The 18,418-nt window shown below is 32.9% G+C and overlaps 1 protein-coding gene and 1 long non-coding RNA gene across 2 annotated transcripts; both read right to left on the bottom strand.

Moving 5' to 3' along the window:
* Positions 1 to 2,110: 2,110 nt before the first annotated feature.
* On the bottom strand, positions 2,111 to 3,627 carry LOC148615452 (uncharacterized). The gene is made up of 3 exons (XR_015923219.1): positions 3,560 to 3,627; positions 3,031 to 3,152; positions 2,111 to 2,542 (listed from the first exon to the last, which is right to left on the bottom strand). It is a non-coding gene; the product is annotated as an uncharacterized LOC148615452 (long non-coding RNA).
* Positions 3,628 to 9,140: 5,513 nt separating this feature from the next.
* On the bottom strand, positions 9,141 to 12,844 carry LOC148615451 (uncharacterized). Its single transcript, XM_088590332.1, has 3 exons — positions 12,826 to 12,844; positions 12,438 to 12,559; positions 9,141 to 9,453 (listed from the first exon to the last, which is right to left on the bottom strand). Exons 2-3 carry the CDS (start codon positions 12,530 to 12,532, stop codon positions 9,213 to 9,215), a joined length of 336 nt encoding a protein of 111 aa, XP_088446458.1. The 5' UTR covers positions 12,533 to 12,559; positions 12,826 to 12,844; the 3' UTR covers positions 9,141 to 9,212.
* Positions 12,845 to 18,418: the final 5,574 nt, after the last annotated feature.

Below are 18,418 nucleotides of genomic sequence, written 5' to 3'. Positions count from 1 at the left end.
TAATTTTGAAACGATTGAAAGTTTAAGTAGGTCAATGAGTGCCAAGGCTAGATCAGTTTTCAAAGACCCCGATGTAGCAAAAACATTGTCTACTAAACATGACAAATATGTTGTCGTACCAGCACACAAAGTCCAAAACAAATTTGTTTTTGTCTGCAAAACGTTTTATATCCAATGTTTATTATCAGAGGTAGACGTAGAAAATAATAGCAGTGATAAGACTTATACTGCTACCACTCTCTCCAAAGAAGAGATTGTGGAAAACCATAAATCTGTACTATCCTCTTTTGGTCTCTCTACCAAGGACGATGATTGTGATTTACCGTCTATGTACTGGATTCATAAACTTCACAAGAATCCATACAAACAAAGTTTCATAGCTGGATCTGCAAAATGTACCACCAAACCTCTTTCAAAACTTTTAACTTCTATACTCACAACTGTCAAAGAGGGTCTGCAGTCCTACCACAACACTTGTTACTCCCGTAGTGGTATCAATTCAATGTGGATCCTGAAAAATTCGAAAGATCTTTTAGAGACAATCAGTTCAAGACTATTATCTGAATATAATAGCATTAAAACCTATGATTTTTCAACACTATATACTTCTATTCCTCATACTCAGTTAAAATCCCGACTTAAAAACATTATACATCGTTGTTTTTCCAAAAAAGATGGTATACCTAGATACAAATATATAGTTCTTGGTAGAGATTCCTCATACTTTGTAAGAAATAATTCCCAATCATCTTCCGAATTAACAGAGGAAGATGTTTACAAAATGTTGGAATTTTTAATCGACAACATATTTGTCCAGTGTGGTGGACATGTTTTTCAATAAACGGTCGGCATTCCAATGGGAACAAATTGTGCTCCTTTACTTGCTGACCTATTCCTTCACTCTTATGAGCTGACTTTATAGCTGATCTGATCAGAAAAAAGAACATCGTTTAGCTAGATCCTTCAATCTCAGTTTCTGCTATATAGATGACGTATTATCTTTAAACAATCCTAAGTTCGGGGATTTGATACATCGCATCTACCAAAAAGAACTTGAGATAAAGGATACTACAGACACTGTGAAGTCAGCCTCATATCTTGACCTACACTTAGAAATCGATGGTAAAGGAAAACTGTTGACCAAACTTTACGTCAAAAGTGATGACTTTTCATTTAGAATTGTCACCTTTCCTTATATCTGTGGCAACATCCCTTCGGCACCTGCGTATGGAGTGTTCATATCACAACTCATACGTTATGCCAGAGTTTGCCGAAACAACACAGACTTTTTGTATCGCGCTAGAACTCTAACAAATAGGCTTCTGGAACAGGGTTATGTTGCTACAAGATTGAAGTCATCACTACAAAAGTTCTATGGTCGTCATCATGAACTCGTGGATCGTTATGGTGTATCCGTCTGCACCATGAAAACTGATTTATTCAACGGGTCATAGTTTTCCTTTCCTCGTTTGTCTACCCCGGACTTGACTTTTTATGCGCAATTCGGCGGGTGTTTCTAAGAAAGCAGAGGACGTTTACGCTACCGGTGAACCAGGTCCATGCTCCCAGTTTAGTTGAGTCCGAGTTGATCATTTGCTTTTGTTACTTTGTATGTATGATTTTAGTTACTTTATGTTCTTTGTTGTGTATGTCTGTTTTCCATGTCTGGTATTTGTCCCTGGATTACATTCTTTTGATTACCGCTATAACCTTGGTTCCCTTGATTACTCTTTTGCATTTGTTTGCTACATGTTATACCTCGTTGAGGCAATAATTCATTTTTTTTGTTTTCTTTATTTTTCTACCTTCTACAAAACGAAGTAAATTGGCAAATCTAGGTATCAACATGAAGCCTACGTCACAACTTTATAATCATACCACGAAAGTTGAGGAAACAGTTTGTGTTTTGGAATAAAATGTAAAAAAATATTTACCCCTACCCCAATTAACATATTTTCAATGTCAAAACTTCTGTAGTATATATGCTTCTGTAAAAAATGTCTTGTTATGGTATTTTCTGTTTCGTATTATCACAATTAATACTTCTGTCTGGTTGTCTTTTGATGCCTTGTGGCGATTTTCGTAGTCAGAATTTATTAAAAAAATGCAATAATGGGAATTTTTTATTTTTTTTCGTAAAAGAGCCTCTAAAAAAACAAAAAAGGTTTTTCTGAAAATCGAAAGACAAGTATTACAAATGTCAATATGTTGCTGCTAATTTTTAAGAGTTAGGAAAATTCTTAGAACGTGTCATGAGTTACATTTTTAGTTGGCATCTCTATGCTTCCATGTGACATCAGTTGCAAGTGGGTTTCCTTTACATTGTATTTTCGGTTTTCCAATATGGCTTCCCCAGTGGACAGACCTAGAGATTTTAACTTGTGCGTGGCCAGAAACACTGCCGCAGCCAATTGAAACATATTTCTTTTGAGGTGGGGAGTATCCACGACAGCAGACTTCTGTTTGTCCTGTCCCTGGTCCTTTAAGTGTAACTGTATATACTATTATATGGCCAGATTTACCAGTGACTATTGTCAGTGAACTGAAATATAAAAAGGAATTAATTCACTGGTGGTTTCGATTTCATTTACATACTTTTGTTTAAGAATGGATAAAAATAAAAAAGCAAAATTATTTCATTTGATTATGGCCTGAATTGAGCAAATAAAATATCTGATTAAGTTCAAGTGAACTTCAAGTGAACTACTCACAAAATGTATTTACAAAATGAATTTCACGGATATCATTTATGTATAACTCGAAGTTTAATTCACCTTATTTCACGATTACAATATTTACCTGAAGATCATGTTCGTTGATTCTTTTCGTCATGTACTATTTGTCGAATTGAAGGATTTAAGAAAGCAAACTTGTACCATTTGTTAACCAAAAAAAAAAAAATCCTCTAATTTATTTAACTCCATTTTGCACATAATGATAATTTTTGTAATATACAGTTTAAAATATATACTGGAGAATTGTTGAGATTGACAATACATTGGTATAGCCACTTAAAGATATCATACGTACATGCAAGCTTCTCCCCATTTATTTGCAGGCGCCAGGCAGGTGTTGTTTGCTTTGCACAGATTGGTATGTGCCAAGATTGCACACAATGTTAGGAATAAGGCCGCTGTACACATTGTTGCTCACTTAAAAAAATTATTAAGTAACATAAGATGAAGACCGTCCTTACGTGGGGAAGCGAAGAGCAATATTCATTTTGTTAAATCGTCAGTGAAGTTAGTTAGAAGAAAATTAATTCAAACTGTATGAAAAAGATAAAAAAAATCAAGTCTTTTTGAGGAGAAGCGAAATCTTAATTATCAATATTTCAAGAACATAAACAAAAAATGAGAATAACTATGGCAATGAAAAATGCGATTCAGCATAATTATGAAAAAGTTCATAAAAAGCGAGAAACCTTTGTATGTTTCTTCAATTATCTTTCGATTTCATCCTTGAAATCCTTCATTGTTGTTGAAAATGAACAACAATCTTTCAAGTTTCAAACAATATTTAGGTCTAGAACTCTATCTAACAGATAAACCAAACTTACCTTTCAGAAGTTATACGTATACAGAAATCATAAGAATATGTTTGGACCTGATATTTATAACAATGTCTGCACACAAATACATTAATTTTAACATTTTTTAAAAATTTTGCTTAATTACCATTGCATGAATATTTTAATTCTGCTGTAATACGCATTAATTGTGTTTCATTATTTTTATTAAGTGACAAGGATGCAGGAAATTCAGAAATAAAAACATCATCACGTTCACTATACAATGCAACCATGATTGTTACACGGAAGTGTAGTTTCTTAAAATATTATCATGATTCAGCAAGCTTTAGACATTTTTCTTAATAGATCCCCTATCGGATAAAGGAAAATTGAATTACTTATACATGTAGTAGATTAGATTTATCCAATATTATGGTTAAAAGGCCTTCTAAACGATATATTTTTCTTCGTATGTGATAATTCAAGAAGTAGTAAAAAGGGAAACCAACAAAAAAGATGAATTCGTAAAGGATACGATTTCCAATTATTGTCTATTCTTTGAACTTTGTTTTCACAAATAGAGATATTCGACCCCTAATTGCATTCCTACGTAAAACCTAAGTCATTTCTGAGTATTACACTGCGTCAAATCTTGCCTATTGAGTACTTGACGTTTCTACTCCAAATTCAGCCCACTGGTGACCGTTTTTTCTAATGCTCGTACTATTGATTGTATTCTTTCATATGTTATGAGCCAGCTTTCAGTAACTGCGAGCGTTCTTTAATCGGATATGGCATTTGTCTATATGGTTTATTCTATGTAAAGAACTTGATGTATTATTGAATGAATTTTATGATGTGTTTGAAAATTGATTCAGTTCTGTTTTTATCTTGCATTAAAGGTGGATGGTTAAGCCTAATAAAACTAGTTTAACCCCATCGCATGAAATCTGCGCCTGTCCACAGGGAGATGTCGGTCATTAATGTGTCTTTATATACTCTTTAATTTGGTTTTGACGAACTGTCATCGTTCAGTTACCATGAATTTTATTACATTGTTGTCGGGCTCTTCCAGAGTTTCCTTTTAGGTGTGCTTACACTTATGGAAGACCCTTTGGTCTTTAAAAGTATCTACTATTCTGTATTTAGGTTATACGCTTGTGCAATTGTTACGTTTCACCATATCCGTTCTTTTTCTATCTATCAGAAAGAAAGAATATCGTTTGGTTAGATCCTTCAATCTCAGTTTCCGCTATATAAATGACGTATTATCTTTAAACAATCCTAATTTCGGGGATTTGATACATCGCATCTACCCAAAATGACTTGAGATAAAGGATAGCTGGATCTGCAAAATGTACCACCAAACCTCTGCAGTCCTACCACAACACTTGTTACTCCCGTAGTGGTATCAATTCAATGTGGATCCTGAAAAATTCGAAAGACCTTTTAGAGACAATCAGTTCAAGACTATTATCTGAATATAATAGCATTAAAATCTATGATTTTTCAAACTGTATACTTCTATTCCCCATACTCAGTTAAAATCCCGACTTAAAAACATTGTACATCGTTGTTTTTCCAAAAAAGATGGTATACCTAGATACAAATATATAGTTCTTGGTAGAGATTCCTCATACTTTGTAAGAAATAATTCCCAATCATCTTCCGAATTAACAGAGGAAGATGTTTACAAAATGTTGGAATGTTTAATCGACAACATATTTGTCCAGTGTGGTGGACATGTTTTTCAATAAACGGTCGGCATTCCAATGGGAACAAATTGTGCTCCTTTACTTGCTGACCTATTCCTTCACTCTTATGAGTCTGACTTTATAGCTAATCTGATCAGAACGAAAGAATATCGTTTGGTTAGATCCTTCAATCTCAGTTTCTGCTATATAGATGACGTATTATCTTTAAACAATCCTAATTCCGGGGATTTGATACATCGCATCTACCCAAAATGACTTGAGATAAAGGATACTACAGACACTGTGAAGTCAGCCTCATATCTTGACCTACACTTAGAAATCGATAACATAGGAAAACTATTGACCAAACTTTACGACAAACGTGATGACTTTTCATTTAGAATTGTCAACTTTCCTTATATCTGTGGCAACATCCCTTCGGCACCTGCGTATGGAGTGTTCATATCACAACTCATACGTTATGCCAGAGCTTGCCGAAACTATGCAGACTTTTTGTAACGCGCTAGAACTCTAACAAATAGGCTTCTGGAACAGGGTTATGTTGCTACAAGATTGAAGTCATCACTACAAAAGTTCTATGGTCGTCATCATGAACTCGTGGATCGTTATGGTGTATCCATCTGCACCATGAAAACTGATTTATTCAACGGGTCATAGTTTTCCTTTCCTCGTTTGTTTACCCCGGACTTGACTTTTTATGAGAAACTCGGCGGGTGTTTCTAGAAAAGCAGAGGACGCTTACCCTACCGGTGCACCTGGTCCATGCTCCCAGTTTTTAGTGGAGTCCGAGTTCCTCATTTGCTTTTGTTACTTTGTATGTATGATTTTAGTTACTTTATGTTTTTTGTTGTGTATGTCTGTTTTCCATGTCTGGTCTTTGTCCCTGGATTACATTCTTTTGATTACCGCTATAACCTTGGTTCCCTTGATTACTCTTATAAAATGTAATTTTTGTGATCGGTTTTTGATATAATAATCACAAAGAGTATACAGATATATTATGTCTATAAAATCAAATCAAAGTGCTCATAACATAAACATCTTTATTCTCATAAACCAAATATTTGGTACATAACATATACACAATACATGCTATACAAAACTATTTACAGACATGTTAGACACACTACAGTGTTGATGAGTTGATGAAGTTAGTCAGGAGGACGGATTCTTTTGTTTATAATTTTAATAAATTTACACAAATTAATCAGACTTTTATTATCTTTTGTTGACATTATTGCCCAAAACCTAAAATACATGGGCACTTGTTGATATAGTTTTCTCATTGTTGCAAGTGATGGACATTTCATAATAAAATGGTATTCATCCCCTATTTCTAAGTTACATAGATTACAAACACGGTTTTCTCTACTGATATTTTGCCAACGACCTGTTTCTATTGGTAATCTATGGTTAACTGTTCTAAATCTACATAATATTAAAGAATTTTTCTCATCGATAGTTTTATAAATACATTCTTTAAAACAAAGAGTTTCTTTATAAATCCTATAGTTTACAGTTTTAGCACCAATTGTGATATTTTAGTGCCAAGATTGTCTGTACAGATCAGTAAGACATTGCTTAACCTTGCATTTTAACCATTCAATGTTCAAAACATTTTGCTTTAACCAAGTATTTGGTAGCCACCACTCATCTAAAGTTTCTTTAATACTCTGTAACCACTTAAAGTTTACATTTTGCTTCATTTCCATATTCAGCATCAGTTTATAAGCGATACATGAAATTTTACACTGATTACCAGCAACAAGTTTTGACCAAAAAGACATGATTCTCTGTTTAACATCTATAGACAATTGAAAGCGACCAAGAAGGTATCGTACTTTGTAGTACATATTCAATGTGTTGATTCATTGTCTAATAGACGGCTTTGGCAATAGTGGGTGTAAATTAGCATGTTAATGATTATTTATCACGCTCTTGCTGATGCCAAGTTGACTTTTGATATGGCAGCAAAAATAATGAAGGTAACAAATGTCATGGAATAGAAGTTCTACCATAATATTTATTCCAAAGACAATTCATTATGGAACAAAAATTCCACCTGGAATCTACTTTATGTAATATATTTTCCAAATGCATAATAAAAGTACCGATGGATCAACATTATTATCACGTAAAATAAATTCCAAACGGAATTTTTGTTACATAATAAACTTTCTTTGGAATAAATATTATGGCTTCTCATTTTCATTCATGCCTACATAATAAAAGAAAACAATGTCGTTTAGGATTTTTCATATATTTTTTTTTTCAAGGAAATGAAATATTTTAAAAAATCTAATTAAAAAAAGTACATGTTTGTAGCATATTTGAATTACATTGGTCTTTAGAAATATATATTTTGTAATACAACATAATATTACTACTATTCAAAATGATAGAAATAGTACACAAATAAATATTTATTCTTAATGGTATATTTATTAAAAAAAAGTAGAAATATTGTGTAATATTTGTTCTGAATGTAATAGTATTGTAGAATATTTGTTCTGAAAGGTAATATTATTATAGAATATTCGTTCTGAATGGTAAAAGTATTATAGAATATTTCTGCTGATGTTTCGTGCGGTAATAGAGTATGATAATAAATCCAAAAACGGTGCAGTGTGAAAGTATAATGTTTTGTTATTCCGAATAGTAGTGATATCATATAGTATTCATTTGGAATGGTAAAAATGTAATATCTATAGAATTAGTCACAATTATTCACTTGTTTGCATGTAAACAAAATTGTAAACAGTTTTAATTCATTGAAATTTCGCTTTATATCACAACTTCAGATATTTACTAAACTTCAACAGAATATCCATCATTTAAGAACATGAATATTTTTTTCATATTTATCAGCTTCCATTTTTGCTTTACATACATGTATTGTGCACAGGTAAATACATCTAACTCATAATGAACACTATTAATTGTCAGTATGAAACCCTTGATTAAAACACCTTTCTGATTGAGATAGTAATCAGCCAGGTGTAAAAATTAAATGCTTATCAGGAACAACTGTTGTATCAATCAAAATATAATATAAGTTCCGTATATTGCTGGAACAAATGTAATACTGAAGGAAAAAAATATTCCATGACAGAAATTCTGAAGAACATATATCATTATGACATTGTTTTTTTTTTTTTTGAATAAATATTATTAGGAACAAACAAACGTTGACAACAAATGGCTAAAATTAGGAAAAAAGGGAATATAAAGAAAAATATTAAGGGGACAGCAATCATCATTATATATATAAAAAAATGTGAATATCTTTAAAATACATTAACTTAATTGATAACGTAAAAAACGTAAAACGTAAAAAAAATTATATTTCATTACTTACTAGAAGACATAACGTAGTCTATTTGAATTAAGAGGTAAAATTATGATCCAGCAGAGTAAGCATTCTCTGTTCTACCAGGTATCAATTTTGTATTACATATTCCTGAGCTTGTGTACTTAAAAACATGGAGGCTAAAATATAGTGCGCTTTCTTTTTGCCTTTTCCTGTTTTTGATTTTTTCATCAAAAATACTAGGTAAATATCAAGCTATGACACAAAAAAACTTGTTTTTTTTTTTTTTAGGAAAAATAGTATTTTCATGAAAAATAATGCTCCAGAAAAGAGGTCTAAGAATAATCAAGAGAACCAAGGTTACAGCGGTAATCAAAAGAATGTAATCTAGGGACAAAGACCAGACATGAAAAACAGACAAACACAACATGAAGTAACTTAAATCATACATACAAAGTAACAAAAGCAAATGAGCAAGTCAGACTCCACTAAAAACTGGGAGCATTGACCAGGTAAACCGGTAGGGTAAGCGTCCTATGCTTTTCTAGAAACATCCGCCGAGTTGCTAAAAATGAGTAAAACCCGAAGGCTAAACAGACCCCTCTCGATTTACAGAATTGTTTATTTATAATGTTTCAATACAGAATGAATTACATATAATTTTTCAAACGATGTTTTAATGGTCCCAAGAGACACTTGCTCCTAATGGAGATCCTCTGCATTTGATCTTTGGGTTGTCTATAAAGTTTCCCCAGTTAACAGTTCTGGAGAATGAGATATGGCCACATCCAATAGAAACAAATGAACGTGATGCTGGGGAGTATCCTTGGCAACATACCAGTGTTCCTGCGTTACCATTGACAGTTACAGAATACCGCAGTTTATGTCCAGGTGAACCAATAACAGCTGTTTGTGATCTAAAAAAAAAAAAAAAAAAAAAAAAAAATTCTCAATTCTTTAGTCTTAAATATATAACAAATAAAATAGATTTAAATGTTATGGAGGAGAGTAATCAAGGGAACCAAGGTTATAGCGGTAATCAAAAGAATATAATCCAGGGACAAAGACCAGACATGGAAAACAGACATACACAACAAAGAACATAAAGTAACTAAAATCATACATACAAAGTAACAAATGTAAATGAGCAACTAAGAGATTCAATGTCTTTGTATTAATAGTCTTTTAATATTCTTTCAATACACAAATGAGTCGTCTTTGATGGACGTGTTATATTACACTCATTTCGTTTTGTCGCTCCATCCACATCCACGAGTTTTTGTTAGAGTCTAAGTTGCTCATTTGCCTTTGTTGCTTTGTACGTATCATTTTGGTTATTTTATGTTCTTTGTTGTGTGTATCTGTTTTCCTTGTCTGGTTTTTTCCCTGGATTACATTCTTTTAATATTCGCTAGAATCTTGGTTTCCTTGATTACTCTTTAAGTGACGCATTAAAAAAAACTCAATTTTGTAAAACATGAAACATACTATAAAATCTAAAACTTAGAAACATTCGGCGAAACCAGATATGTATGAAAGGACTACTACGGCAGGCAAAACCAGATATGTATGAAAGGACTACTACGGCAGGCAAAACCAGATATGTATGAAAGGACTACTTCAAGGGACTGGTAGAAACATACGGTAGGCCAAACCAGATATGTATGAAAGGACTATTTCGGTATGCGAAACCAGATATGTATGAAAGGACAACTACGGTAGGCAAAACCAGATATGTATGAAAGGACTACTTCAAGGGACTGGTAGAAACATACGGTAGGCCAAACCAGATATGTATGAAAGAACTACTTCGGTACTTCGGCAGGCGAAACCAGATATGTATGAAAGGACTACTACGGTAGGCAAAACCAGATATGTATGAAAGGACTACTTCGTTAGGCGAAACCAGATATGTATGAAAAAACTATTTCGGTAGGCGAAACCAGATATGTATGAAAGGACTACTTCAAGGGACTGGCAGAATGGTATTAAGACAAATAGATATTTTTACTACACAAAGAATTTAAACAATTCGTTTTTTTTTTTCAAAATGCATAAACTTAATCCAGTTGAGGATATAAACATTGATGACATTTAACAATACAGCAACCCCCCCCCCCAAAAAAAAAAAACAAAAACAAAACAAAAGAATACAAAACAACGAAATATTTAGTGCTAGGTATTTTGATGATATTTGGTATTCCAAAAAATATGTTTAATCATTCTAATGATCAGCTTGTCTAACATTTTTTGTTTGGTGAACTGACTACGAAGCTGATAAGGAATGTCACAAACGAACAGATATGATATGACAAATTTTATCAGTCCTGCATTTCTCAAACAATAAGCGTATAACATGGTGAATGCAAAACAAATTCATTTTATCTATACATCTATGTACACACCGAAATGTGTAACCCGTACCCGTACCCGTTACAAATTCCCCGTACCAAAAAATCACTATATCGCCGATTTTTCTATTAATATTAGGACTTTTATCGTGAAACTTGGCCTTAAAGTCCAAAATAATGTTTTACAGCATATCGGAATTAACGATATATAAAACTGGTATTTTTTGTATTTAAATCAATGTAAGATAAAAGTAGTTGAATACATCTTTGATTTTTTCAAACGCAATCGATTTCATGTTCTCAAAAGTCCCAAAATGTGTAACCGGAAGTTACCATACGAAACTAGTAATTGACCATTTCTCACTTTGAAGTCCGAATTTTGCAATTTTCTGAAAACATTAAAGGGTAAAACTAAATTGTAAAACTTTGAATAACGTTTTGAAAGTTTTGATATTGTTTTAAAAAAGAAATTTCTGAGTTTGAATTGCATACCGTACTGTAGCACGAATCTCTGTACCAACAAATAAAGGATACGATTTTATCAAGAATGAAAAAGAAAATCTCATAGATTGAATCTGATGCGATTTTAATTTATCGCTCTTGAATAATTTAATAATATTGTGGTGTTCTAATGTGAAATATATAATGAAATTGTACAAATAACAAAACTACCGGACTAAGATTTTAGGTACGGGATTTTTGGGTCACTCATTTCGGTATTTTTGAAAACTGAAAATCGAACAAAAATCAAATTTTCAGGACAAAAATAATTGACTATATCCTAGCCGTAAATGAGTACAATATATTGGTACTGGTAAGGTTACACATTTCAGTATGTACCATACAATCAAAGACTGTTACAATTCATCATATAAATTTCAAATATATGTAACATTCACGTGGGATATAAACCCATTCATTAAAAAGAAAAAAAATCAACAACAGCTAAAATTAAGTTGTTTCCTTTAAAGTCATTGCTCAAAATACCAAAATAAATCAAATGAAGATTTCATATTGGATGTTTTAAAATATGGTACCATTTGTAGGATAATGTCACTTTTTCATAACATTTAATGGCCTAGTGTGTAAACTTTTTACATATGTTATATATTTTGTTATTATCATAAAGGAAAGAAAACAAAACAAAACAAAAAAATGTAGCGTTAATTCAGTATTTTCTTCAAATATTATTTGGGGACACACAAACGTGGGACAAATGTATGCACCTGTTGTTCAAATTACTAAGCGGAATTACCCCAAGTCCACCTCATTAAAGTTGGATATCATTATTGTGTTCGGTTTTGGTATATATTAAAATCTGAACCTTTTCCCGTCATTTACCTGGAATTTATGCTGAAGATGTAGAAATACCAAGATAGAATTAGAGTCTTCGTAGACAATTCTGTGCCAGACAAATCAAAAAGTCAAAAGTCGAAAATCAAAAGAAACCACACAAAGAAAAACGGCCAACATGGACCCGACAAAAATCTGTAAATATTTGTGAATCACTGAATTGAATGTTTGCCATATTTTACAAATATATCACATACCTGCATTCACTTCCATAAATGAATGGAGGCGCCAAGCAAGCACTACACAGGGTAATATGTGCACACAATACTACGAATATAGTCACTCCACTCATAGTTCAATTAATGTTACGCTGAAAATACTACAAAACAATAACATAACACAGATGAACAACATGCACGGAGAAACATATCATTATTTTAGACGTAATGAACAATGTTATGTTTTGCTTAAGTTTTTCTTAAATAAAATAAAATATTTTTTTTTCGAAGACAACATTCTAAAAAGATACAATAAAAGAAGTACAGAAGGTACTATTTTATCTCTTTATCATCAATTGCACACGGTTCTGAAAAAAAAAAAACAAAAAAACAACAACACAACAGAACAATACAAGTATGTATATACCTATGAAAGACTGATATGAATCAAGTAATAATCAGTCCTGACCTTATATTTATAGTCATTGAGACTAAGATAAAATCAGGTCAGATTGTGGTTTCTTGTTTTTATTTGTGGTTGTAAAATCTTAAACAGAAAAAACCTACAAAATATTTTTAATTTCTAAGAAAAAACACACCTCACTTTTGTCAATTTTTCAAGTGCAACAATCGTTGCAATGGTAAATACTAGTTTTGTAATGCGTTTTAAAAATGAATAACGTATTCAAAATTGTTCTATCACTTTGATGTGTGAAATTTGTTCATACAAAACAATATATCGAAGAGTCTGGGATGGTAGACAATTTATTCAATTGAATTTTCGGTATCTCGCGCAAATCCCTTTATAAAATCACACAAAAGTTAAAAGGTGATTTTTTTTAAAGGCACACGATTAAAGGAGCAGATAATAAAATGTTTTACGGAGAGAATAAATTTGTCAGCTATAACCCTCCTTTTCCTTCACCCTCTTGCCATACAATTAACTTAAGAAATCGTTTTAAACTAGCGTATTAATCTTTTATAATACAAGGAAAAGGGACGTATTGTTCTCAGTTTCTACAAGGACGATATTGTATTATATCTAATAATACCTATTACTTGTTTATACGAGAAACTTTTTTTTCCGTAGAAATGTCCGTTTTGTCATTTTGTAGTTTCTGAGTCAGAGCATTGTGTTAAAAAATGTTCTATTTGTATTTTGACAAAATATAAGCGTCATATCATACCGCCCTAAGTTTGAAAATCTTGTTAATTTGTCTAGCGTGTCGAAATGAACCACTTCAATCTGAGAAAAAAAATGCATCAGGTAAAACACGTTTGTCATCCGGTTAAATGTAATTAACAACTGTTGTATGTTTTACCTAAATTTTTCCAGGAAAAACTTAAATAGATATGTTTATTGTGGTTACTTGTTGGTAAAGGTGAATCTAGGATACGGTTTCAAGCTTTTGTTTTGTTAAGTTTTTGTTTTATTTTATTGAATGAGTGATAAAGTTACCTTATTGAGAACATCGTGAAATACAAAAACAAAGAAAAACAGAAAATGCTTACAAGTATTATTGAAAATACTATTTAATCCTGTCTTTTTACACATAAAATGAAATAGTTTATATAATTGTGTAGCATAAAGGGTTATTACAAAATTACCGAATTGATAAAATCCAGGTATAAGTAATTTATCGCATGACAAAAGTATCAAATTAATAAATTGTTATTAGAAAAATTAACGAGTATATGTATTTCTCTATGCAGAATTACAAAAGTTATTCCAGTGTTTGTCTGATTTAACCAAAGCTTAAACCACGGGAATCAAATTATGAATTTCAGGAGGATTAGCTATTTCCACGGGTATGACGTTATGCGCATCAGGAGGGTTGATTGTTCCTGCGGGATGATGCTGAGTGCTTCTGGTAGGTTAGCTGTTTCCGTGAGGATGAAGTTGCGTGTTATAGGAAGGTTAGCTGTTCCCACAGGGATGAAGATGTGTGCTGCAGGAGGATAAGCCGTTCCCATGGAAAATAATTGTGTGCTCGAGAACGGTTGTCTGTTCCCGCGGGGATAACGTTGTGTGCATCAGGATAGTTTGTTGTTCTTGCGTGATGACGTCGAGTGCTTCAGGAAGCTTAGTTATTCTCGTGGAGATGAAGTTGTGTACTTCAGGAGGATTGGTTGGTCCTGGTGGGGGGGGGGGGTGAAGTTGAGATATTCAGGAGTGTCAGCTGTTCCCACTGAGAGGATATTATGTGCTTCAAGAGGATTGGCTGTTCTCACGGAAAAAATTGTATCCTTACGGAAGGTTATTGATCCCTGCGCGATGAATTTGCGTGCTTGTGGGTTTGGTTATTCTCACGAGAATGAAGGTGTTTTCTTCAGGATGGTTGGCTTATCCTGGTAGTAAGAAGTTGTGTGCCTCATGAGAGTTGGTTGTTCCTGCTTAGATGAATTTGTGTGCATTAGAATATCGGTCAACAAATAACGAAACGCTAGCAGAAGGATAATTCAAATACTAAAAAAAACAAAAACAAAAAACATAGCCTGAACGTAAAAACTGGAAACAAAGACGATCTAAATACACAGTGTGTGGGCTGTTCCTGTGTTCACGAGCACTGGTATATTTGTATATGTTTACATAGTGAATATTGCGATCGGGAACCAGCCTAGATGACCCTCTTTATTGTCCACTCAGGTCAGGATTACGACCCTAAACCTTTTAGAGTGTGGACCTTAACATGAGAGGAGTTATTTTGCTCAAGTAGTTGTTTTTATTTAGTTGACATATCCAATCAAGGAAATGAATTTAATAACATTTAATTCCAGAATAAAATCTATGAGCAGAATATTTGCTGCGTGAATGATACAAATACTATGTAATTGGTATGTTTTCAATGATTATATTATTGCATAGTGTTTCAAAATAATATTACATGCGTATGTTAATATACTGTAAATTCAGGTGTGTGCATAAAATATTGTGATTTTGACATTTAATTTATGAGAATTTTAAACAAAAAAAATCCCTTATCAACTATATTTAAAATTCGATTATACGAGTTAAAACTATTATAGCGAAATTGAGTCATTTGCAAAGGGTAAAATTGTCGTAGTGACTTGGTTTTTGTATGCAAGTATTTTAGTAGTTAGTCAAACATGTTAATATCATTTCTTTTCAGGATATGGTTACCTATCATAACAAGAATGATATGCAATAGTGAAAAGGGAAATAACTCTGACTAGGACACTATGATATAAGAAAAACTGATACTAAATGAAGTACATAATTCATAGATAAATAAGTAAATATACGTTATGTATATAATCCTATTTCTATCGGTAAAACATTTCAGGAATATTAATAATTTCAGTTGCTGGTCAATCTGTATGAAGGAATTTTATATTACTGTGTTGGTTAACACAACAGGAGACAGTTTTTCCGTACATGGGCGTTTTGGAGTTAAGTCGACCAATGTAGGATTACAGGTAACACGCAATTGCCTTTACTAATAATCCAATCAAAACAAGGTCATTGGCGACTTCAAATGTGATTGGTGATTTTAATATGTAACGTCACAAAGACAGTTAAAATAAGAGGGAAATATTTTGATATTTCAATTCTCTGTAAATGTCAAAATTGGATGGCCAGGCAAATTCACCAATTTGATTGAAACTCTTCACAATTGTTGAATATGGTTGAAATATGATATTTTTGCATGTAATCTAAAAATGGGTTCCTATTTGATATGCTGGAGATGTGGATCTATACCAGGCCACCTGACAGGTGTGGAAAAAGTCATTTTATATTAAAATGAAAATTGATGGTGTGCAAATGTTTTCTTACAAATTTCACTTAATTATGATTAAAAAGTAATGAAACCAAATCTTTACCTGCTAAAACCACCGATTTCTATGAAAAACAGCCTATAAAGAGCACATCACTATGGCAACATGCCATAAACAATTTACCTTTTCACATAAATGCCCATTGATTTGAATCGACTACTTATATGCAGTATAATCCATTAGTTTCAAATAAATAATTTATCTTTTAAAAATTATGGGACATTCGTGCGAAGTCTTAAAATAACCGTTTGAAATTTGCCACTTTTTCTTTTGATTACCGCTATAACCTTGGTTCCCTTATTTACTCTTTCACACCACTGGGTCGATACCTCTGCTGGTGGATTTTGTCCCCGAGGGTATCATCAACCCAGTAATATAATTTTTAAAATTAATGGTTTTAACAAGAGGAATGAAAGAAAAACTGGCTCGGACGTCGCCCAGTATAAAAAGGTCCGAACCTGACAGCAGATCGGACACTCTGTTGTCTTGTAAGTATGTGGTGTCCCAAGATGGGAATCTTAGCACACCCACATCTGGTATGGAAAGTACCCCGACCAATTCAACTAAAAATACCCAATCACACGTTCAGTCTGCAGACCATCTATTCCAGTACAAAAATTCTGACTATTTTAAAATTATCAAACCATGTTCCATCACTTCAAACGATATGTTTGACTACAACGATGACGAACCACATTGTACCATATCAAAATGTGGTATAAAAAATTGCAAAACATGCAACATTCTTATAACCGACCCTTACTTCTCCAGTTCCCTTACAAACAAAACCTTCCATACAAGAAGTCACGATGACTTAAGTTGCAAATCAACAAACTTAATATATGGATTAGAATGCAACTTATGTGGTTTAATATATGTCGGAGAAACGCAAGAACGATTAAATAAAAGAATGTGCGGTCATCGTTCGGGAATTAACACCACCAAATTCCCGACAATTTATAAACACTTTAATCAACAAGATCATTCAATCCTCTCCATGAAAGTTCGTATTTTAGAAAAAAATTACCATCCTACGAAAAGTCCCGATCTAAGTAAAAACTATCGTAGGGAAAGAGAGGAGTACTGGATACGTAGACTAGGTACTGCAATACCTTACGGATGCAATGACAACATCAAAAGTATAGGAAACCTTTCAAGCCAATATAACAATAACATAAATGTGATGAATTTATTTGACAAAAATCAAAGACGGAAAAGGAGTCATGGCCATCGCCACTATACGTCACCTAAGTTACATGATGTCTCCATAGATGGTCTCCTTCCTTTCATACAAAAACCTCTTGGACTTTATCACATTAGAACCAAACTTTATTTTATACCTCTCACTCTACTACACTCCCTTTACAAAACAAGTCTTGACACTCTTGTTTCTGACCCCACTTCATCATTATACAGACTTGTTGCCGTCATTTTGGATTTTGGTTTCTACAGATTCTTTGAACCAGTTTGTGTGAAAAGTCAAGATGAAGAAAAACGATCATTTCTTCCACTACCGTTTGTCAACAAAGGTATAGATGCAATTAATTTGGCTAACATCCTCCATCACAAAAACGTTACCAACAAAATTCCCCCATATTTCAAAGACAAATCCATACCAATTATTTCATATTCCTATACTTCACCCATAGCATCCAAAATTTTCAATTATAAAAGGCTATTGCAGAACCTCGAGATTGAGGACTTCAAGGCTAAACCACCTGACTGTTCTTGCAAAACCTCTCCATTCAAATATGGTCCTTCTGGTCACGTCGTTACGGGAGATTTAACCATTATCGAAAACGAATCTCTGCCGTAATATCCTTTCTAAAGGTCCCAAGTACCGTGAACCACGCTTTAATTTTGAAACGATTGAAAGTAGGTCAATGAGTGCCAAGGCTACATCAGTTTTCAAAGACCCCGATGTAGCAAAAACATTGTCTACTAAACATGACAAATATGTTGTCGCACCAGCAGACAAAGCCCAAAACAACATTGTTTTTGTCTGTAAAACGTTTTATATCCAATGTTTATTATCAGAGGTAGACGTAGAAAATAATAGCAGTGATAAGACCTACACTGCTACCACTCTTTCCAAAGAAGAGATTGTGGAAAACCATAAATCTGTGCTATCCTCTTTTGGTCTCTCTACCAAGGACGATGATTGTGATTTACCGTCTATGTACTGGATTCCCAAACTTCACAAGAAAGCTACCACTCTTTCC

The sequence above is a fragment of the Perna viridis genome, chromosome 6, assembly GCF_037379345.1.
Source record: "Perna viridis isolate PV_CMFRI_1.1 ecotype Kerala chromosome 6, ASM3737934v1, whole genome shotgun sequence".
Classification (NCBI taxonomy): domain Eukaryota; kingdom Metazoa; phylum Mollusca; class Bivalvia; order Mytilida; family Mytilidae; genus Perna; species Perna viridis.
This window is presented reverse-complemented; position numbering and strand designations above follow the sequence as displayed.